This window comes from Xenia sp. Carnegie-2017, unplaced genomic scaffold, assembly GCF_021976095.1.
Source record: "Xenia sp. Carnegie-2017 unplaced genomic scaffold, XeniaSp_v1 HiC_scaffold_23, whole genome shotgun sequence".
NCBI classification, from domain to species: Eukaryota; Metazoa; Cnidaria; class Anthozoa; order Malacalcyonacea; family Xeniidae; genus Xenia; species Xenia sp. Carnegie-2017.
Genome location: NW_025813486.1, coordinates 4,835,377 through 4,861,434, shown reverse-complemented (window position 1 = coordinate 4,861,434; position 26,058 = coordinate 4,835,377). Strand labels below are relative to the sequence as shown.

The 26,058-nt window shown below is 33.5% G+C and overlaps 2 protein-coding genes and 2 long non-coding RNA genes across 4 annotated transcripts in view; all 4 read left to right on the top strand.

The window, feature by feature from the left end:
- The first annotated feature begins 2,537 nt into the window (after nucleotides 1–2,537).
- On the top strand, nucleotides 2,538–4,658 carry LOC124448742. Its single transcript, XR_006949228.1, has 2 exons — nucleotides 2,538–3,779; nucleotides 3,926–4,658. It is a non-coding gene; the product is annotated as an uncharacterized LOC124448742 (long non-coding RNA).
- Nucleotides 4,659–4,797: 139 nt separating this feature from the next.
- Nucleotides 4,798–6,397, top strand: LOC124448745. Its single transcript, XR_006949231.1, has 2 exons — nucleotides 4,798–4,854; nucleotides 5,132–6,397. It is a non-coding gene; the product is annotated as an uncharacterized LOC124448745 (long non-coding RNA).
- A 1,977-nt stretch (nucleotides 6,398–8,374) lies between these two features.
- LOC124448720 (TNF receptor-associated factor 3-like) lies at nucleotides 8,375–16,240 on the top strand. Its single transcript, XM_046999681.1, has 8 exons — nucleotides 8,375–8,450; nucleotides 9,332–9,503; nucleotides 9,965–10,016; nucleotides 10,218–10,316; nucleotides 10,383–10,547; nucleotides 10,935–11,090; nucleotides 12,985–13,660; nucleotides 15,480–16,240. The coding sequence occupies exons 2-8, from the start codon at nucleotides 9,358–9,360 to the stop codon at nucleotides 15,722–15,724; spliced, it is 1,539 nt and encodes a 512-aa protein (XP_046855637.1). The 5' UTR covers nucleotides 8,375–8,450; nucleotides 9,332–9,357; the 3' UTR covers nucleotides 15,725–16,240.
- Nucleotides 16,241–25,546: 9,306 nt separating this feature from the next.
- The window catches only part of LOC124448265 (TNF receptor-associated factor 3-like), a 3,845-nt gene continuing 3,333 nt past the window's right edge, over nucleotides 25,547–26,058 (top strand). Inside the window, exons 1-2 of the mRNA XM_046999271.1 lie at nucleotides 25,547–25,576; nucleotides 25,981–26,058. The exon at nucleotides 25,981–26,058 is cut by the window's right edge and continues 78 nt beyond it. Coding sequence (XP_046855227.1) covers nucleotides 25,547–25,576; nucleotides 25,981–26,058 — 108 coding nt within the window. The remainder of the gene's footprint in view (nucleotides 25,577–25,980) is intronic.

Sequence of the window (26,058 nt, the reverse complement as noted above, 5' to 3'; positions counted from 1 at the left end):
GCCTCTGGGATAGTAGAGATTGTACTCATCATTACGTGAAAAAAGAATGGCCAGTACGTGAAGAGCTTGAAATTTGTAGAGCAAAAAATGTGATAAACAAGCCTCTAGTTGACAGGGGACGCATTTTATTTCCTCCACTGCACATAAAGCTCGGTTTGATGAAGCAATTCACAAAAGCTTTGGATAAAGATGGACGGTGTTTTCAGTTTCTGTGTAAAACCTTCCCCAATTTGTCAACTGAAAAATTAAAAGCTGGTATTTTTTTAACGGTCCTCAAGTTAGGCAGCTTATCAAAAACTCTCCCGCGTTTGAGGAGACCATGAATCCTGTGGAGCAACAAGCGTGGAATTGCTTTGTTCAGGTCGTGATGAATTTCCTAGGCAACACAAAAGCAGAGAACTATAAAGATCTAGTAGCCAACATGTTAGTTGTCTGTAGGAGCCTTGGCTGCAATATGAGCATAAAATGCACTACCTGTACTCGCACATGGACTGCTTTCCCGAAAATCTTGGCTCTTTAAGCGATGAGCAAGGAGAGCGCTTTCACCAGGACTTAAGAGAAATGGAATCACGCTACCAGGGAAGGTGGGACATGGTGATGATGGCGGACTACTGTTGGAATATAAAAAGAGATGTGGAAGCACCAAAACATTCGCGACAATCAAAAAAACAAAAATTTAGACCGTAATAATGCAAACATTAAGTTTTCATTTTTAGTTACATGTACTGTACAAGAAGTGTATATATTCTTTGTTAGAATACTGCAATTTTATAATAAAAACTGACATTTTGTTTTGAAACATCATTAGTAAATCTTGAAAACATTGTTTTAAAAAAATATAACTAAAGTCGCATAATTTTAAATTCAAATTTGTAAAAAAATTTGACCTCCTAGAGCAAAATGAATGTTATTTCTAGATTTAGCATAGCAAAAATACAGTAAATCAGTCAAAAAATATCAGACACCTTTTAAAAAGTTTTTTTTTGTTGATCAGTGTAATTGACATTTTAGAAAATCCTGTAATTTTAATTGTGCATAGCTTGCATATGTTCATCGATAAATTTAAATAAAATTCCAATGGAAACGAAGCAATTGTTTAAATGCGAATAAAAAGATTATTTTCGAATACGTCAAATATTGCGATTAGTTACGGTCACTAGTTATGCAGCATTTGACTTGTTTTCATAACACATTATGGATAATATATATAGGTGATGTGCAGTCATTCGTTTGGGAGGGAGAGAACAATGGAATTTTCGCTATGTTCAATGACATCTGCACTGTAAATAAGGAAAATCCTTTAATAAAATCACCCAACATAGACACCATAAATAGCAAAATTCAGTGCGATGAGGAACGACCGATATTTTATTACTCATACTAGTGTATGCTTTAAATGGCACGTTACAAGAGGAAGTTTTGAGGTTTGATAGTATTTTAATAGGTATTTTAATAGTTCTGTAGAAGAGATCAAGTATAAAGAACGAAAGGAAATGTTTCATCACTTATATTTGGAGCACAGCAGATCACAAAAATAATGTGCATTTATGTGAAGCCACTAAAGCCTGTGGTACATCTAAAAAGCTTAGAAAACGACCGAAAAGGGTGGAGAAATCAATAAAGGCTAGGTTAGTGGAGCTCAGCAAAGTGTTTAAGTCTTAAATATGAATTTGTTGTTCATAGTTTTATTTGCTCGGGCTTTGTCCAGTCTATATGTGTCGTCATAATTCAGCAAATAATATGTTTTTGCTGCATATGATTTCCTCTGGTTTTCCCCAAAAATATCTTGGGATTCCCCATCTCCACATTTTAGTTATAAAAGAGTGGATATTTTTGATATTGGTGATTGTTATTAAAAGATTCAAGAGTATAGCGTCAACTTGAGGGTCTTAGCTAGAATTGAAATTTTCGTCTTTCACTATCACTTTTGGTTGTAATGTATGTATTCAATTATTTTTGATTACGGTGATGTTGATTTTGTGTTATTGATAAGACTTTAGGTGAGCCGCGAGGATTATTTGCACAAGTGAAATTGTATGTTTAAATAGAAGTCGCTATCCTGAACTGTGGGTGTATGTGTTACTGTGAAGATACTCTATGTATTGTCGTTATTTTCCTGCATTTTTTTCAAATATTGTAAATGTTGTTAGTTTCAACTTGTAAGCTCAAATATTTATCTTTTGCATGCTGATATTTTATTGATATTATATATTATTCTAATAGTCAGAAATTTATTGGATAATATCGGGGAGTACGCAGATAAGTAACGAAACTTATGATGAGCATAGCAGCTTTTGCTTATGGGTATTCATGGCGAAAGCTTGAAACTTTTTTACTAGACTGCCGAAAGCAATTATTTTAAGGAACAGTCAATTATGAAAGTTTCGTGCTTTCTTTGTTTCAATTGATACTTTTTATAAATAGTGAGTACACAACCGAAGATTCATCTTGCTTGCATATTATAAGCACTTAATTTTATTTTTAGAATTATCATTCTCAGGACAATTGTGAATTAAGCTTCAAGGGTAAAATAGACGTTTCTTGGAGTATCGGCTATCGAAGTGTTTTGATTTTGTTTTGTGTTTCATTTATCAAAGCTCATAATATTTTACTTTAACAAATGAATTCGTTGCTTGGATGTTTTGATTACTTGACGGTTCGTTCCATCGATTAGGGGAACCCCCGGTCTCTCTCTCCCAGAGTATGGCATTTGCTTTATGATTCTAGACATGTTTTAAATATTTTTGGCAATAATTAATCTTGCAACTATATCTTATATCCATTCATTGATTTTCTCAAAAAAATTTTTTATTTTCATGTCATTTTCATCAAGCAACCAGAGCAATTTTGCATCAGTTAGATAAATGCTAGTCAACTAGATGATAAGGGATTAATGGTTTATTTTAAACTAGATAAAATTGATTCAAATCAACAATGCCAGGAACCAAGATTCGAGATGAAGATAGGAAAAATATCCACTCTAAGTATATATGTACTTACTGTCGTCTTCTTCTTGTCAATCCAATGCAGACATCGTGTGGACATTTGTTTTGTCAATCTTGTATCGAGAATCTTCTTGAGAAAGGAAATTTTTGTCTGATCTTATGTTTGGAAGTAGTGTCTTGATAAAATTGTAGATTAAATTAACCAATGAGGTGTATAGTAATTATATTATGTGTGCTTTCATTTGTCTCATTGTGGCTTCATATATTCCAACTTTTTTTCATTATCTAGACATTATCTAGATCCCATTGTGGTGCCTACGTTAAAAATGTCGTTCATTTTTTACTTCAATTATGCTTTTCAAATAAATCCATATAAACCGATATTTTTGTAGCTCTATATATATTTTTCATATGGTTGTTTAAGCAAAATTAATCCCCTAAAAATTGTAACAAGTTTTCATATTTGATCAATCTGCAGACGTCCTAATCCAAAATGTACTGAAGATGAAAAACATTTGAACAAAAACAATGTAAGTAAAATGTTTCAATGGAATAGGACAAAGTTTTGATAAACACTGTTCCACATTGCTGTTATCAGTCGGCTTCAAATTGTTTGAAAAGAAAAACTTCATTGAATTCATGAACACGATGGAAACCTATGCAAGTTCAACATCCGTTTCGTTTACTAAAATACAGCTAAATTAAAAAAGCTTGAATTTCTATGAACTTATACAGATTTTTCCAAATGCTGTCATAAAGCACGAGTTGAACTGTATTCTTTTACATTGTCCCAATGAAAAGTGCAAATGGCTTGGCCCCTATCAAGAATTGAAGGTAAGTTGCGCTGAGAAATTTTCAAAAAAGTACTGTTTTCTATCTTTTCTGTTTTTAGTGTCCTTTTCTAGTTAACGAGAATCTGTTTTTCATGTGCGTCTTCAATATAAATGTTACTGCTATTTATTATTTTTTGGAACGAAAAGGGTCACATAGGAAGTACATGCGAAAATGCTGCCGTGCTCTGTGCATATTGCAAAGATAGAATTCGAAGAAAGGATATTGAATACCACCTGAACAAATTTTGCCGCAAAATTCACGTGAGAATATTTAGACTAATTTATGAAAAGTTCAACCTCAACTATCGATCTGTCAACGTTTTAGAGAGTTTTGTAAATGAAGTGTGTAGATAATAAATTTCCCTGTATGGTTTCCTTTTAACATTAGTTTGTTACCTTGGCTATATCTTTTCTTTTTGTTTTTTTAAAACAAAAAATGATAATTGTTGAGTATAGACATGACGTAATAGTACGTGTGAGATATGAAAATCTTAAAAGTTACTAGCTTACAAGAAAAAATGAAAAATATGTTAAAAATGTTGCATTAATAATTCTGCATCGTAATTCTACATAAAAGAAACTTGCACTTTAGCGATTTTTGTATGAAGACGAGTATCAGAGTTGAACAATATCAACATCTGGATATTCTGAACACCAATGTAGGTACAAGTAATGGTATTGAATGATACAGTTGTACTGTTTACGGATGTCATAATGGTCTTAGCACTGAGCGCAATCGTCTGATCAAACAAATGTAATTTTTTGTCTGAATTTTGCAATTTAAGCGATGTCACTAGATGGTGAAGCTTTCAAAGAGGTTTGACCTAATCAGTTAAAAGCATGTTTATTTTGTTAATTTGGAAACAGACATTATCCTTGAGAGACGGAATTTTTCGTAAAATGAAACTGTAGTTAGAATATATTTGCTGAAGATCAATGTTTATCGGTGATAAATAATTTCCTAAATATTTTCATTAAAAAAATATTCTTTCTTTATCTTTGTCTTTCACAGAATTCAATAGAAGAAGATGCACCAGAGCATATGGATGACAGGATGGAGAGCCTTGAGGGTCGCGGTAATAGCAATAGTAAACTGTGAATACGTCCAGTTGTCCATAGAAGTTTCCTTGATTGCGATAAAATTGCAATTTTCGAGAAACGAGAGAGAATTTAGCCACTATACAACGGTTTTGCAAGTGATTATATTAGATTGACAAATCAGTTAATGGTCAAAAAGGCCTTTTTAGATAGAATAAAGTACAAGCATCTAATACACATATGTTTTATAATTCCAAGTTGATGATGTTAATGATAAAGGAAATGGTGATTACGTGATTGATGCTTTTCATTTAGATTTCCAAAGATCCTCATTTAGCGACCAACGTCAGATATGAATATCGCTTCTCAATCACCTCTCTTCGTTCCATTGGAAAATGTAAGATATCGTCAGTATATTAAAGATGATCCACTGTTTATTAAGCTGATTGATGATTGAAAAGGTTGGAAATTGGCTCTTTTCCATACTTTGTGCTTTATACATTGTCGTCAGTCGAACGTTGGTTAGGGGCATGGTGACAATATTTATATATTCTGTCATTGCCTGGCTAATTTCTTTTGAAAGTGATTTCACTTTAAAATGACATCAGTCTGGCTTAACAGAATATGTGAAACGTCCCCTTACAATTAACATTCGATTGACGCCAGTGTCTGTATAGTGCATGGTATTTGAAGTGGAAAAATTGCGACTTTGTGAAGAGTAATTCTGTTTTTTAGTCCTGGTTCAAACGTCGAATTTACATGGACCAAACGCATTAAAACAAAAGATAATAAGGAAGTTTGTCTCATTTTCTTTTGTTTTTAATGGGTTTGGTGCATGTAAAGTTCGACGTTTAAAACAGACTTAAGTAGTTGAAATACTGAGTTTTGTGCGTAAGCTCGAAGTGACTGTGTAAATGTACATTGTGGTGATTATAGGCTTGTGATGTTTCCAAACGGAAATTGATGTTTTTCTTTAAACTGCAATACATATGACGAGTGTTTGTGTGTTTGTGTCAAATGCCGGCGAAGTTTGGTTAAATGATGTATGTAGCTACGACATTTATCTTATTTTCTTAGTGTTTTCTTCATTATTCTTGTTTTATGAAAGTACTACTCAGTCAACAGTGCTTCAAATTACCAATGGTATGTTTGTCGACTGTAACAGTGTAGCATCAATGCTTTTGTTAGGTGATGATGGTTTGTGTTTGTGCATAATTCACTTTTAAAATGCCTGCTAAGACATTTAATGTGTGACATTTAGAGTGCGTTATGGCATTATTCGATGATAAGAATGATTTCTCTTTATAGTGACAGATTTGTTGAGTAAAAGTTTTTATTGTTGAATAAGAAGTATATATATCAAATTTTGTTAAGGCTTCAAAATGTTTTTAAGAATAGTGAAATTCAATAGCATTCGGGTAAATTGATTAATGCTAGCAATTTTTTTCAATGAACGATATTTTTTGGAACTGCATCATCAAGGTAGTAATTATTCTTCAATTATAAAATATTTTTGTAACTTAATATATCCTTTTTGTTCAATATATATTTTATGTTGAATCAATAAAAGCATACCAAATACTTTTGTTTGCATATTTGTATTTGACCAATATTTGAGTTACAGGATATTTTTAAATAAACATGAAATGATTTTGTTATGATCAAGGCCTTACCCAAGCACTGTACAAATGATCCATGCTCCAAGCCATTCTACCGAACGCAAAAAGTTACTTTTCCATATTAGAAACAGTGAAGTAAAAATTCTGAACACAATTTTTCATGTTATATTCGTTTGTCTATCAAAAGATAAATTAAGGCTCAAAGTGGGAAAATGTTTAAATTTTTGACCAAAAGTTCAAGTTTGACGTTTGAACATTGTATATTTTTCAATAAAACTTGAAAACATGGAGAATAAAATGACCATTTTATATCCCTACATGGAATGCATAATATTCCATATATTGCTCTTTATAGCCAAGTAAAACTCACCGCCAACGCATTAAGGATTAATGTGTTAGCAGTTCACATGTAATATATTCACAGGGAGACAATCTTTCAGAGTATGTTTAGTTTAAATTTTACGCACGTTTTTAGAAATCGTCCGAAAATCAAGGCTCAAGTAAGTAAAACGAGTCTGTTGCTTAAAAATTTGCAAAGAAAATTCAACGATGAAAAATTCTTATAAACTTTTTGAAATTAACACCCAATTACAACATTTTCATACTCTAACTTTCCCCGGACAGGCTATGGCTCTGAAGACTTTACCACGAAGGCTGTATTATTCCCTATCATGACAGCCCATGCACACACACTGTATATGAAAAGGTGGTCTAGAACGTACATAACTTTCCACTATTTGCCAGCTCTTATCATAAATCTTCCCGAAGTTAGACTATGCATTATGCAATTATAAATTGTTTCGGTTTAGTTTAGTACTGGTATCTATTGCCGACTGGGACTCTGGAAGCTTTGAGCTTGAATATTACTAACATCTGAGAAAATGCCGCAATTTTAGTTGTCTAATTATAGCTTGCTTATGTTGAAGGACAAACCTCAAAAAATAAATTATTTGATGTTGATAATGAGCTATTGCGTTATGGAAATTTCAAGATTACTTTCAAATAGTTTCATCAAATCATGTCAAATATCACTATCAAGTGTGCCACGTATAAATCATAGTGCACACCTTATTTTTATGAAGTATCAATAGTATAGATTGTGTGATGTTACTCTCTTGGGAGTGAGAGAACAATGGAATTTTTGCCATCATCTGCATTATATATAAGGAAAAAGGGAAAATGCTGTGATAAGATCATCCAACATGGCGCCATGACATAGATTGCATACGAAGAAAACATAAACAGCAAGAAGAGCAAATTTACTGCTACGGGAGGTGCTGTGACATATTCTTGACGTGAAACCATTTTCTTTAGATTTATTAAACAATGTTGCACGCCCTCGTCGGCTGATGCCAACAATGACACTGATAAAATATTCTTTTGTATTATAGCACTAACATGGCTGAATTGCAAGTCAAGAATATTGTATATTACTCAGACTAGTTACCATGCATAGGAGGATTTAAATTTTGAGAGGCATTTATGATAGTTTTATAGAATAGATCAAGTATAAGGGACAAAAGGAAAATGTTTCATCGGTTTATATGGGAGCATGCACAAACAAAAAAGATACGCATATGTGCTAGTTGTAGACGTTTTGTACATATCAAAAATCATTAATGTCAGTGGTAGATGTAAAAATCAGTAAAACGTCTCAAAATGGTGAAGAAATCAATTAAGGTAAGGATAGTTTAATCAGTGTGAATATGTTTCAAACATGAATTCGTGATTTCTCTATACTCTATATGTCCACATACGTAGATAAAACTGCAACTTAGTAAATTGTACACCTTAAGCCTGATAACACATGTCGAAACGTTTAAACTAAATAATGCTTACTTCATTGATATTGTAAATATGTGGGGAACCCCCGAAAATTCTCTTCCGCTAAATTATATAAAACGTTCGCAACATAAAACTTTGTGCAAATGTTAAAGGACGCAGTAGAGTCAACGCATACAGTTTTTGATGTATCAAAAAAATAAATGGGATTTGAGATGGTAAAGATATAAATGGTGAGCAAAAAATGATTTAAACAAGTGCGTATTGCAGCATGTGAAAGTAAGGATGGCTTCAGAACTTATCCTTTTGTTTTAATCTAATGAAAACGGGCTGCAGTCTTTAGTGGTAAAATATCATTTTACTAGAACGGCTGCTCCTGAAAATTCTGATGGTTTTTTAAGAGAAAATGCGTTTTATATATAAATTATGGTGTTTTCATAAATAGCAATCGAGTAATTCTGCTGATGTGCAAAATCTTAATATAATTTCCGCTTGGACAATTCGTTTTTACCTGTAGTCATAAATTTGTTAAGGTTATTTTCACATTGGTAAAGGAAGAAGTCATTAAATTTCGTTTAATTTAGATAAAAATAAACGAGACAATGAGCAAAAATTTCTTTATGATTTTACAAATAGTGCAAGATCGATTAGTGTGCCTGCTTTAATTCATGTACAGCGGATGTTTACATTTTTAGCGGGGATTTCCCAGCTTTGTACAAGTTTGACAGCCCGATATTGGTCTTAAATTTTCTGAGCTTCAACTTTCTGATGAAACCCAGACGTGAATTATTGTTTGTTGTTGAAGACAGCTCAAACATAAAGAGTTTGAAATGTTTCCGAACAAATTTTTAATTATATAATGTGTATTACGTTGCTTGTTATTTTACCTAACCGTTCAATACAGTTTCAAAATATTGTAAAATTTAGTTTGGGACCTTGGAAAATGCGATTGCGTCTACTAAATAGAGGTGACTGTGCAATAAAGATCCCATACATACTATTTATATTATGTGGTATTGGACAATGCCACATAATCTCTTAACATGTGTAACCTCGTAAGGTTCGACTACAGTTACTAGTGATAATGATTGTAATGATTTATTCATAACTGCAGTGTAAAGATATTTGACGTTGTTCAAGATGCCTGGTATAAAGATCCGTAATAAAAACCTACAAAAAATTGACGCAAGACTTATATGTACTTACTGTCACTTGCTTCTTGTCAATCCAATGCAAACAATGTGTGGACATTTGTTTTGTAAATCTTGTATCGATATTGTTCTTGGGTAAGGAAACTTTTTTCTAAATGATAAGCAAGAGTTGTATTTTGTTAGAAACTGTTGCGTTCCTTGGAATAGGAACAACAACTTATTTAATTGTTGAAGTTAACTAAAAAACGTGTTTAAGTGACACATAAGAGTTCATCGAAACACAGGACATGAGACACGGGCGACGACATTGACAAACTCGTATAAGTAACACAATTTTGCGTCACATATCTCTATGTGGAGCATTTATCCTGATGTGTTGGCACATATCCCTATGTAGTGTCACATATCCCGATGTGGTGTCATATATCTCTATGTAGCGTCACATATCCCTATGTAAGACATTTATCCTGATGTTGTGTCACATATCACTATGTGGAACATTTATCCTGATGTGGTGTCACATACCCCCATCGGTATCGCATACCCTGATTCATATTCATTGTATTTTCAAAGTTTTTTATTCATTCAATCCGTAGATCTCCAGATCCAAAATGTCCAGAAGATGAAGAAAAATTAATAAAAACTGACGTAAGTGAAAAAATATTCCAATAAAATTTTGGCAAGAAATTTCATTTAGCACTTATATTTCAAATTCATTGTTATTTTGCAAGGTTTTGCACAAAAACTTTACTGGGCTTTGTTTCTTTACTCACAAAACACATTTTAAATATTTTAATATATTACTAATATATGTTTATGACTTGACGAATTTCTATGAAACCTATCTAGGTTTTCCCGGACAATTTTGCAAAGCGTGAGTTGAAAAGTATTCGTTTATTTTGTCCCTCTGAACAGTGCAAATGGTTTGGTGCCTACGATGAATTGGAAGTGAGTTTGGACTGCGAAAATTATTATAAAAGTATCCCTTTGGTCCTCATAATGTTTCTTCTTCAGGGTCATTCTCAAGTTTGTGAGCATGCGCTCATCAGCTGTATACACAAACAATGTAACGTTCAGTTACCTCGCTCTCTTCTTGATGAACATTTGAAGAATGATTGTGAATATCGAAATGTGAAATGTGAATATTGTGGTAAAGATGTTCCGTATGGCTCACTTAAGGTATTTGGAATAATTTAAAAGAACACAGTGAAATGTGATGAATAGCCTAACCAATGGCTCTAAGTAAATAGCAATAACCAAAGCAGAAAATTTCAACCTTATTTTTACAGAAATTAAGAACCAGCTTATTAATTAAGACATTTACTAAATATCTGGATTCAGGATACATGAAGTTCTGATACTCGAACATCATTCTCTCTAAGTAGATGGAGCCAACTCTCTTCAACACTTTGCAAAAAAATTGAGCTGCTCACCAACACTTGATGGACAAACTTTTTTGTCCGCCGTTCTAGTCTTAGCCTATCAGATGGGTTAACCCTTCTTTACTATCGTTCAAGAAATTCAACATCTAAATGCTGTTGATTTGTATTGTCTTTTAACATATAGGACCACATAGATAATATATGTGAATATGCTCCTGTGGTTTGCGGATATTGCAATCAAAAGATACCAAGGAACAATATAGAAAAACACGAAAGTACGATTTGTGATGAAGTGCCTACTAAATGTGAATTTCAAGCCATTGGATGTAACCATGATAAAGTAAGAATGTTTAGACTTGCAATTTCATTTCGGCAACAACACAAAGTAGTTACGACAATCTTTAACTACAGGAAGCTATGAATATTTTTATTCAAATATTCGAAGCAAAATTTTGCGAGAAAAGCATAAAAATTGTATTGTTATGATTTATTAATGCTACACAAAGTTTTTAATACATTTTTGTTAAATGTCCGGTAATTAACAGCTAATCATTACATATATCCTGTGGAAAGTCAACTTTGCTTCAGGTATGCTGCATAGGATGACCAATAATCTGACGCAAGCCTTCAGCCTTTGTTGAAAGAGAACTTGCAAGCCTCATAGAGAATTTCAGAAGCTCTAGGATGAGGCTGAAAAGTCGGATATACAACTTATAAGAAGAAAACAACAACCACAAGCAGCCCAAGCTTGGAGATTTTATCGTCGAGGTTAACATTCAAGAAGTGACTGGAAAGAGATTTACAATATGTAAATTGCTGGATGTCAACGAGATGGCCGAAAGGAGCTGCTGCTTTGTCTCCTTTGTCAACTGAAATTCGTGAAGAAAAATTTTCTTGTGGCTCTTGCAAAGTTATTCAATTGCAACAACACCAGACTCCTCTCTGATGTGCTCACGTTCAAGCATTTGTTTAATACAAAAAGGAGCAAGAATACTTTAAATGTCTTCTGCAATTACAAAGCCGTTTGGGAAATTAAAAGAAGTCTTTCTTGAGCTTCAGTGTTTTGCGTTGTTTGCCTGAACTTTGCCCGTTTCATGAGCTAAATTTAAATGCAATTTCAGCACAACGAGTCTTATGGAAGAATAATCTTTGTTTGGTCAGTGATTAAACAAACGTGTCTAGACAGCCTGATAATGTTACGAACTCAGCATAATAGAGAGAGCAATCTGGACTTGGACATGGTGGTGAACACTTTTTAAAAAATTAGTTTTCCCTTTGTGTAGAATTGCTCTCTAAGCATCAACCAAAGAATGACTCCATGAAGTATTATCAGGAACGGATTAAGGGAAGGGCGTTATGGACGTTGGTCAGGGGACCCACGTTTCAAAACCAGTACAAAAACTGAAACACGGATAAAATTATTTTAGTTTTTAAGTAAAACTTCAAAATACAGACGAAACGTCGAGTGCTTTCATTACATGCCACAATGATGCATTATTACATAGTATGAATGGGATCAAATTTTATGTTTGTTAGTCATCGTAAGAAACGTTTGGCTCATCATTGTAAGAAAACCCTTGTAGAAAAACAACCTTTGTGTAAAACACTTCAGCTAAGCATTTTTAGTAAATACGACATGAGTTATTGCACATATTTTTTTCTTTATAAAAGAAAAAGGATTATTCTTTTTAATAGTTTTCGAGGACAAAATATGTCAGTTGGATCGGGGGTAGCTTTTGGACCACCTAGGGCCCCGTGAAAACTTGATCCGCCCTTAGAGTGTTATGTTACTCATTTCCCATCAATGTTTCCCGTAACACTCTTAAAATAACTGCCACCATTATTATTCGTCACTGTAAGGTGGTTAATAGCTTTGTTATCCCAAAAAACAACAAAGTTTCTTATACTAGATTGTTATACCATGCATGAGCATAATTGATTCAGCTATAAAGACATGCACATTATTATTTCCCAAGCAAACTATGTTCCACGAATTCTCAACCTGTGATTTATAATGAGATATTTAAATTTCATTATAAAAGATTTTCATTGGCAATTCAATTTTCAGGTACCAACTTTTGGTTGTGGTCACAATAACCAAAGTTTAGCATCCAATCGGACTCTTTAGTCCCTCTGCCTTGGAATTTATATCAAAACCCTTAAAATATAAGAGTTTTAACAGAACTATCTGTTTAAAAAAGGTAAATGCCACCATTTTTGCTTTTCTTTCACAGACTTTAAAACGAAAGGACATTCGTCAACATATGAATGGCAATGTAACTGATCATGTTGGCGCCTTGCTACGATATGTTATGGCATTTGTTACACAGTTAAGTAACTACGTACCACGTCCAGAGTTTACTACTGCTGTTCAAAACATGGCTGATCAAGTTACTGCTGTTCGTGCAAATCTCTCAGAAAAATTTGTGATGTTAGTGGGTAAACTTACAGGTCTTGAAAGGAGGATTGAAAGTTTAGAGAGTCCTTGTGATAGCAATAATAATAACACCCAGTCTCTAGATGTTTCCTCGATGGTTGAAAGGATAGCGACTCTCGAGCGACAAGTGAGAGAAAATTCTTCAACTATACCACGATTTTGTGAGAGCTTAGATCAAATTGACGAATCACTCGCGAGAAACACGGTGAAGATTACGTACCTTGAAGCGCAATGTGGCTCGCGCGCACTAGGATCAAATCAGCTTATACACAGCTACAATGGCACATTACTTTGGATAATAGATAACTTCAAGAAAAAGAGACAGGACGCCATTAATGGTATCAAAACATCCTTGTACAGTGCACCATTCTACAGTTCTCAATATGGTTACAAGATGTGTGCTAAGATCTATATGAATGGTGATGGTTTTGGAAAAGGAACTCATTTATCTTTGTTCTTTGTTGTCATGAAAGGTAAAATCGTTTTTAGGTTTACTTTTAATTTTTAATGCTTTAAAATTGGCATGTGTATATGTTGCAAGCTTTGTGAGAACAATTTCTCAGCCTGATTCAATCAAGGTATAGATTTTGCTTTTATCGCGTGAAATGTTAACTCATTTATTTGGATGAGTCATTAAGTTCTTAAATTGATACTATGTTTGCAATCATCAAGAAATTTAACAAAGTCATTTCAATCAATTAATAATTTTAGCAATCAATGGAATTTATTGAAAGAATATTTTTTTATGTTAATATAGCTGCTTATTTATGAATGTCAGTTATTTTGTTATTATAACTGAAAACGGTGCCCAATTGCTTAAAGTCGAGATATAGTATAAAGTCAGGATAATGGCAGATTTTTTATACCTTTAATATTGCTATTGTGATCATTATCGTATAAATTGCCTCTGTTTGACTTTCACAAATATTAGGGGAATCCCTGTGCATGGCAATAAGTATTCCCCTTGTAGCTCTGTGTGGAAAGAGCATAATGCATACATTTACCAAGAACTTGTGAGCTTAATGTTCCTGTTTTGCTTTCTATACAAAGTTGTTTTATTTATAGAGGATATTTTGAGTTAAAAGGCTGCTTAATCATTGCGTCAGATATCGCTTTTTTCTGATTTAAGACATACACCTGCTAAGAATAACAAATTTTCCTTGAAATTGTTAAAACATATGTTCCTGTGATGTTTCTGTTTCACTTTTTAAATAAACTTGTCAACATGAATGTGTGGATGTCTTGTGACTTAAAGATTTAGGAAACAGAGAATGTAGTTAGATGTTACGGTTGTGATTTAGCAGTGGCGGATACCCTGTTAAGCAAAATAAATTACACCAGCTCATGCAATAACTAAATTTTTTTCTTTGTAAGTTCATAACCAGTGGCATTGTTATAAAGATAGCTTATTAAAAGATTAGCAGCTATAACTTATTTTGCCTAACACTTGATTTGCTACTGCCTCAGTTTGAGTGCAACTTACTAAAGCTTGACTGGCGTTAGTCTCTCCATCGTATCAGACGACAATTCTACGTAAGAAATGTAAGAATTTTCCTTTGAGTTCTACTCTCGAGATATCAGTCTTTCAAAATCATCCAAATTATTTAAATACAAACTGCTTTTAAAACCAAAATCTACGTTGTGTATGAAATAACTGCCTTCTTGTGGGCGTACGAATAATTTTAAGCTGCATATGACCGTTAACAAGGTCTGTATCCACGCATGACATACACAAGCCGAATATTTTCCTTTCAATGAAATAAGCTATTGCAAAATGCTCTATCTGTGAGCTTGAAGATATTCAATGACTTTTAAGGACTTTTTATATATATATGTGGGACAGGAGAGCAAAGTTTATAGATGCTAGGTGATGGCGTTTTGTTTATATTCAAAATATATTCAGAGCATATTGCGCACTAAAGAATATACATACGCACCAGCAAAGACACCAGCGAAAACGAATTGATTTAGAAAACGAATTGATTTTCGCACCAGCGAAAACGAATTGATTTAGAATGTGAATAAAGCCATCTTGAACGTATACAGTTTTGGTTTCCTGGGTAGAAAACCTTTGGGTATGAACTCTTGAAAATATGGAGCATGGAAGTATTAACATTTAATTTAGTAAGGAATATTTCTAAATGTTCGGAAATTGCGATGAATTTCAACCCATATTTTATATACTGAACAACATCGACAATTTTATGGTCACACAGCAGCAACAGATCTTGAGGTTTTGGCTGAATGCTATCTTCATTAAAAAGAAACATAACTAAATATTTTACTTCCTAGGTGACTACGATGCGCTACAAACATGGCCATTTAGAAAAAAGATCACAATGATGTTAATGGATCAAGGAAATGGTGATCACATGATTGATGCTTTTCATTCGGATCCCCAAAGTTCTTCATTTCAGCGACCAAAATCTGATATGAATATTGCTTCCGGATCACCTCTCTTTATGCCATTGGAAATGTTAAATAATCGACAATACATTAAAGATGATACATTATTCATTAAGCTCATTATTGACTGAAATGGTTACGATAGCTCAAAGAGTTTAGGTTTTTGATCATATTTAATCTTAATTCTTAGCTAGACCTCAATTTACATTCAATTAATTTTTTAAAATTTAAAATCCAACTTTTAACTTTTAGGTAGAATGATTTTTAATTTACTTGTTTAGAAATCAATTTCGTGTTTTTATTTGATTAAGATCAACGATAATCGGAATTTGAAGAACATTATATGTATAGACGGTATAAAATTATAGTGGGACAACTATTTTTAGATCGTAAAGACCTGGCCAATAAGTAAGTTTATAATTAGAGAAAGTTTGTTGAATTCCCACAGGCTAACTAAAAAAATACTCACCAATTCATGTTGTGCAACTTCAATTTATTACATAATGTTGAGTTACGCTAGGAATATGCTTAGCTATTTCTTGTTACTTTTTATCAGAATTGTTAATTAAGCTGAAAACTTTTATTTCATTTGATACTTTTTAACTTATTGATGTTAATAATAATTAAATAAACTTTCTTATCATAAACCATTGAACTAAATAGATGGAAGGTTACGTCAGTCGATATTTTGAAGCCTGTAGTTCCCAGTCTTTCCTCGCATTTTTAAACACACGGCCGATAGACAAAAGCGTAAAATAACTTGTACAAACTACGAATACATAAAATCTTTTTTCGCTTAATTTGGCAAACAAAACTTTCACAAATGAGGCTTAACACCAAGTATACACAGCTTTTTGACAAATACATTTTTGTAAAGGAGGCCATAGCCAACCATAACTAGAAGGTATTTTGCTGTTATTGTTTGTTTGGTATGTCTGCAGCGAATGTGCCAAAAACTAAAGCGCTTTTGTTCCAAAGTAGCACAAAAGTTTTGTAAATGTATTTCACCTAAAACAATCATTATTAATGTTTTTCCGTGGACGTAAAAATTTATAGAAAGACACAATTTTATTTCAAATTGTAGCGAGAGACTTGCCGAGCGGAAATCGAATACGTGTGATAAAAATCAATGCCCAACATAAAGTTCTGATTAGAGCCATAGAAATAGACCAAAAAAAAACAAATTGTGAAATTTAAATTTATTGTGACGTTTCGTCTTTACTCAAGACATCTTCAGACAAATAATAAATAGGATGTTAAGACAAGATATTATATTTACAAAAAGGTGTTAAATTACTACTAAAGGAAGCGGTGTCGAATGGATACATGATAAGGAAGTTTAGAAGTGAAATGAAGAGAAATTAAAAGAGGTTAAGTGGAATGGAGTTTCCTTGCTCATTAAGTGAAGGCTTGTGTTTATTGATTAGAAGGCTTTCATGGATGGAGAGTTCATAAGTATCGTTGGAAGAGGAGATTATTTTAAAGTCGTCTAAGTTGGGGGTGTGTCCAGTTACGTTAATGTGAGCAAGAATGCTTGATGATGCAGGGTGGGAAACTTGGTTGCCTATAAGGGGGGATATTCCCAAGTGCTCCAAAAATCTGGTGTGTAGATGACGTGTGGTTTGACCCACATACGAAGCGTTGCAGCTTCGACACTTCAAACTTACATGAGAGTTGGTTTTAAAGATAAATTAGATAAGACATACAAATACTCGTTACATCTTCCCAAAAAAAAGGCTTCTGTAAATATGTGTACGTACAAATGATTCATGCAAAAACATGTATATTATTGAATAAATCCAGTTGAATCCTTTAAAATAAACAAGTACTTGCTGCAATGTTTTAGAGAACTACCGAATAATATCGCTCACCTACCATGGCTGGTGCCCACAATAGCATTAATAAAATATTCTTTTATATTTGACTACCAACATGGCTGCCACGACGTTACAAGGAATCCACCTAAAGTTGCCTCCCAACTTATCAGTTTGGCGCCATACCTGACTATGTGCCACGTCTGCTTATATGAACAATCAAAATTTACCTCTATAATGGAGACAAGGAAGAATGATATTATCACTTTATCAGCGAGTTGATTAAAGACATAATCCTTTTGACAGCAGAGCAAAGGATTAGTCAACTTAATCAATACAGAATCCTAGACGCGTAGCTGGAATAATGAGCAATATTTCCTAACTCAAAAATTGCCATCTGAGTAAGAATCAGCACATTGAGTGTTGATTAAAAAGATTTTCGTCAATTCCTGAGTCTCAAGAAATTAAATTATTGTTCATACAATCACCTAGAGTAGAGATTCTAGAAAGTAAAACTATCTTGACGCAGTCTTTGAACAACTCACTATCAAAGTGTGAAGAGAAATAGATTTATCACTAATACATAAGCTATATACATCATGGATCAAAGTTAAGATTTAGATTTATATTACGAGCAAATGATGTATAATAGCGTGGGATTTTTAGATGAATGTGAAGGCATTATCATCATCTTTGTCTTTATTCTTTCACAGACTTTAGAAGGAGGAGAGATCAGATAACATATGAATGACAATCTAATTGATCATGTGAGCCTCTTGTTACGATATGTTATGACATTTGTTACACAGATAAGTAACTACGTACCACGTACACAGTTTACTACTAGGCTGTGTAATAAACTGTGGACGTGTTCAAAATAAGGCTGTTCAAGTTACTGCTGTTTGTGCTAATCTTTCAGAAAAGTTTGTGATGTTAGTGGGTAAACTTACAGGTCTTGAAAGGAGAATTGGGAATCATGAGAATCGGGGTGGTAGCATTGATAATAACACTGAGGTTTCCATGATGCACGAAAGAATTGCTATCCTCTAGCGACAAGTGAAAGATAATTCCTCAACTATTCTACGATTTCGCGAGCGTTTTGATCAAATTGGTCATTCACTGTCGAGAGACACGGTGAGAATTACGGATCTCAAAGCGCAACGTGGTGTGCGTACACAAGGGTCAAATAAAGCCATACACAGCTACAATAGTGTAAATGTTGATCCAAAATTGAGACATCGTTTCTTTTCTGTACAACGGTTTTGCGAGCGATTTAATCAAACCGAAACATCACTTCAGCGAAACACGATGAGAATTGCAGATCTAGAGGCGCAGAGTGGTGCTCGTGCACTGGGGTCAAATTAAGCCATACACAGTTACAATGGTACGTTACTTTGGAAAATAGATAACTTCAGCAAGAAAAGACAGGACGCCATTAATGGTATCAAAACAGCCTTGTATAGTCCACCATTCTATAGTTCTCAATATGGTTACAAGATGTGTGCTAAGATCTATATGAATGGTGATGGTTTTGGAAAAGGAACTCATTTATCCTTGTTTTTTGTTGTCATGAAAGGTAACTACAATCGTAAATTTTTTTCTTTGAGAATAACAATTAAATGATTATATGAAATAAATGGTATTTTTAAGAGTTATGTTATTTAGAGAATTTTTTTTCCTTATTGGTTTATTTGTTTTGATGGTTTTGTCGAGTGTATTGAAGTGGAATCATGAATAATTTTTGAAGATTCTACAAAGAAAACTTAATTGAAAACATGTTATATTTAAGTTATTTTTTCTAGGTGATTACGATGCTCTACAAACATAGCCATTTCAAAAAAAGATCACAATGATGTTAATGGATCAAGGAAATGGTGTCACATGATTGATGCTTTTCATTCAGATCATCACAGTTCTTTATTTCAAAGACTAAAGTCAGATATGAATATCGCTTCTGGATCACCACTCTTCATGCCATTGGAGAGTTTATAAAATCGTCAGTATATTAAAGATGATACTCTGTTTATTAAGCTCATCGTTGACTAAACAGGTCGGAAATTTGAAGCTTGTTACCGCTAAGACTGTATTAAGTGGGCACCTGGTGGAACAGATTAATGTCCACTTAATAGAGTTCGCTTGATAGAGGTCTTATTTTTACAAATTACCTATACATGAGATTAAATTTGGGACTTTACAGAGTGCAACTTAATACATGTTTGACTGTAATTGTGATGGAAGTTTTGCAAGAGATCAAAATTCTGACATGCATAATACCACGCACATGAAGTATACTTATTTGAATTTGATGTGAGAGTTTTTTCCCATTTACCAGCTGTTACATAGTGTTAACAGACTTAATTTATTCAAAGGAAATTTTAAGTTAATTACAAACGCCTCTCTACTTGATGATTGAACATGCACTTATTCAGGGGCGGAGCATCCAGTAGGCTAAGAAGGCTTAAGCCTACAGGCCCGGGCTTCCGAGAGGCCCGTTGTATCTAGACATTATTAGGATTTGGAAGTTTTTGCTATTCTGGGCTAGCTAAATGTGTATAACTTAGATCATTTATGCTTTTGAAAACCTTACGAGCAGTTGAATGCAGAGTAAAAATGGCTTTAGAGCTATCTACTGTTCAAATGGGCGATGCTCAGAATGCGCCATGCTCATCAATGTCCATGTCAATGATTTGGAAATTTCGTTAGAACTTTTGAATGAAATTTTCCACATTTTTCACCATGCTGAGTTACAAACATAAAACGCAATAGCAAAGAAAACTGGACTTAAAGGTCCAGAACTTTGTCTTAGCGTATACAGGCCCCGTAGTTAATAATCTGCTATTGCTGACTCATTATTGTCTAGCGTGTGCAATATAAATGTTGGGGGGTAAAAATTACCCTTAAAGTTAGCAGTGTGTTGAGTGATGTTAAAGCGAATTGTTTGAAAACGTGCTTAACATGGCTCAACATTTTAAGCCTTAAAATGATAAACGTCAGATCACGAAGTAAAATATTCCATTACACCTTACAACTGTGTCCGTACAATTTATTACTTGGCTCAGCGATTTGCTGAAATTTCAATTTCTATCTTTTCTGAGACCATATTCACAAAAGTAGAAGCAGCACAGCGCACATGTTTCAGATCAAAATTGTTGAGTGTGCTGTTCAAACGCACAAAATAATGCTGAGCTATGCTCTGGTGACTACACGACAAAGAAAATGTTCACAGTTGTTGAGTGAAAAGTTTGAGGAGATTTAAATTTCTCTCAACAGCACTCAACACCGTTTAATGCCACTCAACACTTCTCAGAAGGGTGTGCAAATGCTCTGAACATGTTGAGTCTAGAAAGTTTCCTGCATGTTCAGTCAGCATGTTGAGAGCAATTTCACGTATTTATTTTGTCCTGTGAAGACACATTTAAATGAATTTAATGGGGTATTTTAATGGGCTATTTTCTTTTGAGTGGTTTGGGTTGTTATCATGGATGGTTTAGAGTGCATTGTTTTTTTCAGTAAAGTGCTGTGCTAAAGGATGTAACCTGAATTGCAATATCTTCCTCAAACCTTAGTTAACTGTGCATTCACAATGAAATATTGCAATATATTTCTTCAGTTTTGCTTTATTTGACAACGGATCTTTCAAAATTTTTCAGCGTTACAAATCAAAGGTTTTCTATTGTTCACGTTTTCATAAAACTACTGCTTTAGACTGCTTTAGAAAATATACAAAATGCCTGAAAAAAATTTTTTTTTCTATATTTTAGCCAACGTTGTCCTAGGTCAGTATGTCCTTTTTCACTTTTGCTTTGATGCGCACGTTTGTTGACGTTTATGGTCGTGAAACATTTGGTTGACTTGAAATTTGATACAACGCTCATTTGGGTGAGCTCATTGACTAATAGTTTAACTGAATTAATTCTGTTGTGCTGTTATAAGTGATAATATATATTTAATAGATTTATACTTCAGGTAAAATATAATATTTCAGCTGTGCAGATGTTTACACGACGGTTTCATAAAATTTTGTTACCCGTCAAGCAACGGTGCAACGGTTATAACACTTGATTTTCACCTCCTCACGGGGAGTATATTGCTCTCTGCAAGCTTTACAGCCAGTTCATCATGCATGTGCCAAAATGTTTTCCATAGAAAATCGTAGACAATTGATAATTTTCTATATATCAATGTACTTATGAAAGAACCAAAAGTTGTTTGAATAAAAAATTAAAAGGAGATCAATTATTCCTTTGCTTTGTTAATAGCAATATACTCTTTCACTTTCATAAACAAAACTGGCTTTTTCTTTAGCCATGTGTTTCACATCCGTGCTGCCACTCTGTGTATGCACATTTCACCCACCAAAATTTATTTTCCACCTACTTCCCACTACGACTATTTTCCTTCTTTTCTCCTTTATTTCCCCTATACAACAACATACCTCCCTATTATATACCTACATTGGGTCGGACCATTCAATTTTTAATCTGTTTTTAAAAATGAATGCAAAAGTAGATTATATTGAAAACTAAAAACATCTGGACGACCAAAATAGTAATTTGGCATAGGAATTAATGGCATACAAGTGACGCAAATAACACACTGAGTTTATTCTAAATTGCTAATCTTCTACTGCCATGTATGGTCACAAAATGTGCCAAAAGAAAGACTCCTTTACATATAATTACTTCTTAAATGGTGAGAACACAGGAAGAAAAGAATATTTTGGGCAAAAATAGTACTAATTTTTAAAATATTTTCTTTTCCCTAACAATATCCCTGCATTTTACAGTTTTCCCCGTAGGTTTCAGAACTAGGTTTCCCCTACCACCTAAAAACTATTTAATCTCTCTTTATAGGGGATTTCCCGTACGATTGGCAACACTGAACCTGTGTGTGTTTTACTTCCAACATGTGACGAGCGTGGTTTTGCCGTGAGTTCTAGCATAGTTTTTCCCGATGTTTACTGTACTTTTTTCTTTGGTTTTGAAATTATCATGATTTTGCGGTTTTAATGAACTTGGCCTTGCGTCGAATTCTCAACTTTGTTGTGATCCTCGGCGACCTTTTAGAAGGGCATCTTAATTATAATACCCAGTTCTTGGAAACAATACAAAATTACTTAGTATTGCTTGTATTCAATTTCGCAAATTTGGTAATAATGATTACTATGTACTTTCGGTTTCATTTTAATTTTCTCTTCACTTTACCGTTTTTGGATACGGCTTTCGTGATTTCGTGTTGTTGGGGTGCTAGCATTGGGATGTAAATATAAATAGACAAGATTTGCATTCAGACAAGAATATCTTTGAGCGTCGAGAGCAGAAATTCTAAAGATGTACATATGTTTATTGCAGGTGTCATCACGACGAAAGACGCTTTAGAAATTGAATTTAGCTACGATATGGCAGATTAGTAGGAAAAACATACGGTGGATTACATGTAGAAATAGCAATCTTTATATAGCTGCACCATTTATTTATAAATATACGTGTGGACTACAGAGTGAGTGAAAAATCTTGCACATTTCGGCATTTCTTAATACGATTTTTACCGGTGAGACTGGCTTGCGTTTATCTTATCATGTTGCCATTCCATGAACATACAGACTATCGTAATTGTTACAATGCATAACTGTAGAAATGCATGTATGAGTTTGTATTGAATTCGTTAGGACAAATTCAAAAGCAGTATTAGCTAAAAAGTCTTGTAGCTACGTATTTTCATTTCTTTTGAATGAAATGCAATCATAATTTTAATATGATTTTGCACTTAAAAGAATATTAGATTCCGTTAGAAAGTACTTCGCACAATAATCTATAAACGGGCCTTAATGCCTCAAGAAAGTTGCTTGTGCAAGCCTTTCTTGTAACGCCCTCAGATGCTTTCTGTGTGTAGGATATACAGCGGTACCGAGCAAAATTGTTCCTTCTCCCTATCCCTGAAACAGAATTAGGACATGCATGTGGTCACAAATTTGTTATACTTTTATAAAGAACAGCAACTTATTCTTTAGTTTTGCTAGGGCTAATTAGTATTGATTTTTTTTATTCTGTTTTTTGGAAAGAATCGACGTCATTGAAGATGCCAGGAACAAAGATCCGTGATAAAGACCGGGAAAAAATCAACAAAAAGTTTATATGTACTTACTGTCATCAACTTCTCATCAATCCAATGCAGACTTCGTGTGGACATTTGTTTTGACAATCTTGTATTGACATTATTCTAGAGTAAGATAAATTTTCGTCTAAACCTTAACACGTTGTTTTGACAATCTTGTATTGACATTATTCTAGAGTAAGATAAATTTTCGTCTAAACCTTAACACGTTGTTTTGACAATCTTGTATTGACATTATTCTAGAGTAAGATAAAATTTCGTCTAAACCTTAACACGTTGTTTTGACAATGTGTCACAATGATAAAATAATCGCGAATCTCTATCAAATAAACGACTAGTATCTAATAAAAGCCTTTCTTGAGACGTGAGTTTTTATTACACGCCTCTCTAAGTTATCTTCCTGTCTATAATAGACGCTATATCCAAGGGGCGAAACTAGAATGTAAATTGGGGGGGGGGGAGGGCGAATATTCATATATTCAGCTCTGCTTGAATTATTTGGTTTGTTAGGGTTTATAATTTCAAAAGAAATCAGCAAGGCAGATCTCAATGTATGAATATTCCCTCCTTATTTAACGTTCAAGATTCGCCCCTGTTATTTATTTACCATCCCGAGCGTTTATACGATAGTTCACGGTAGAATTCTTGATCAATTGACAACATTTGACAGGTATTGCTAGAATGTTATAATCACAATATTACGTAATGTAATATCACATATCTCAAAGCAGTGCGTTACCTATGCCTATGTTGTATCGCATATCTTAATGTTGAATCACATATCACAATGTTATATCACATATCCCAATGTTATATCACATATATCTAAATGTTATATCACATATCTCAATGTTGTATCTCATATCTCAATGTTGTACCACATATCTCAATATTATATCTTATATTTCAATGTTGTATCACATATCTCAATGTTGTATCACATATCCGAATGTTGTATCACAAATTGCAATCTGCCATTTATAATTGTGGCTAAATGGTGAAAAAGTTAATTGTCTGTTTACCTAACCTCAAATTCATACTTAGTAAAATAGTTGTAAATTGCATGTGTCTTCAATGTTTAGAGGTCCAAATCCAAAATGTCCCTATGATCAAGAAAAATTAACCAAGAACAAAGTACGTGGAAAGAAAATTTCATACACAAATATTATTAATAGTTTTTTCGGAAAGACTTTAAAAAATAACTTCATTTGGCTAAGTGTAATTGCGTAGAAAATCATTCTTAAATCTGCTTCATCTGCGTGAGTTAATTTACCAACATCCACCAACCGTTGAAATTTTTAAAAACATAGATTTTCCCAGATGCTTTCACAAAACGTGAGTTGAAAATGATTATATTACATTGTCCCTCTGACAAGTGCGAATGGTTTGGTGTCTATGAAAAATTGGAAGTGAGTTGAGCTGAGCAAATTTTTAAAAAAATAGCAGCCTTTTTACTCAAATACTAAATTAAAGTTTTTGTTTCGTCAGGGTCATTCTCAAGATTGTGAGCATGCGCTCATCAGCTGTATACATAAGCAGTGTAACATTCAGTTACCTCGCTCTCTCCTTGGTGAACATTTGAAGAATGATTGTGAATATCGAAATGTGAAATGTGAATATTGTGGTAAAGATGTCCCGTATGCTTTACTTATGGTAAGCAAAATATACGAGAACGGATCATAGGAACTTAACGAGATGAGATGAATCGCCTAATATTTAACAAATAGATAACATTTAACCTTGTCTATACAGTTATAGATACACGAGTATGACGTCAATTGTGATCAAAACTAAAAAAGTGGCCACGAGCAAAAAATTCCCCAAATTGCACCGTCAAACAGTTTGTTTTCTTTGTCTCCCAACACTTAGAACATTGAAAAGTCTTGATTTTGCAAATATCGCGCTAACGTGAATTATAGGTATGAAAAATGCTATAGGCTAGCTTAATCACGTGACAAAATATGATTGGCTAACAAAATAAACAAGCAATGGCTCATCAATTTTGCTGAAATTTTGTTATCGAAGATGAAGTACAAATCAATGTTTGAAAACCGGGTTTTTTACTTTCTTTTTGCTGAAATACGTTCACTGCTTCAACTAGGCATTCTTACCTTTCGTTAATTGCCCATTCAAGGATAAATTCAGGTAAATATTTAAATAAATTCACCGTTCGTTCGCATTTAAACACAAGAAATTTTCTATGACGTCAAATCCGTGTGAATGTCGTCTTATAGATCGTAGCTCTCGACCAATAAATTGCTGAAATTCCATAATATTTTATTCGGTATTTATAACATTCCTGACAATCAACACAACAATAGATGCTTCTTAAATATATCAAAATATGTTCGTCCTTAACATCATAATTGTCGCCTTTCAGCTGAAACCACCAATGTAAATCTTTAAAGATATTAGACCGTACGCTAATCACAAAAGTGTTGTTGCCTTTTAACCTATAGCATCACTTGGAAAATGTGTGTGAAAATTATCCCGTGGCTTGTAAGTATTGTAAAGAAAAGATACCAAGGAAGGATATT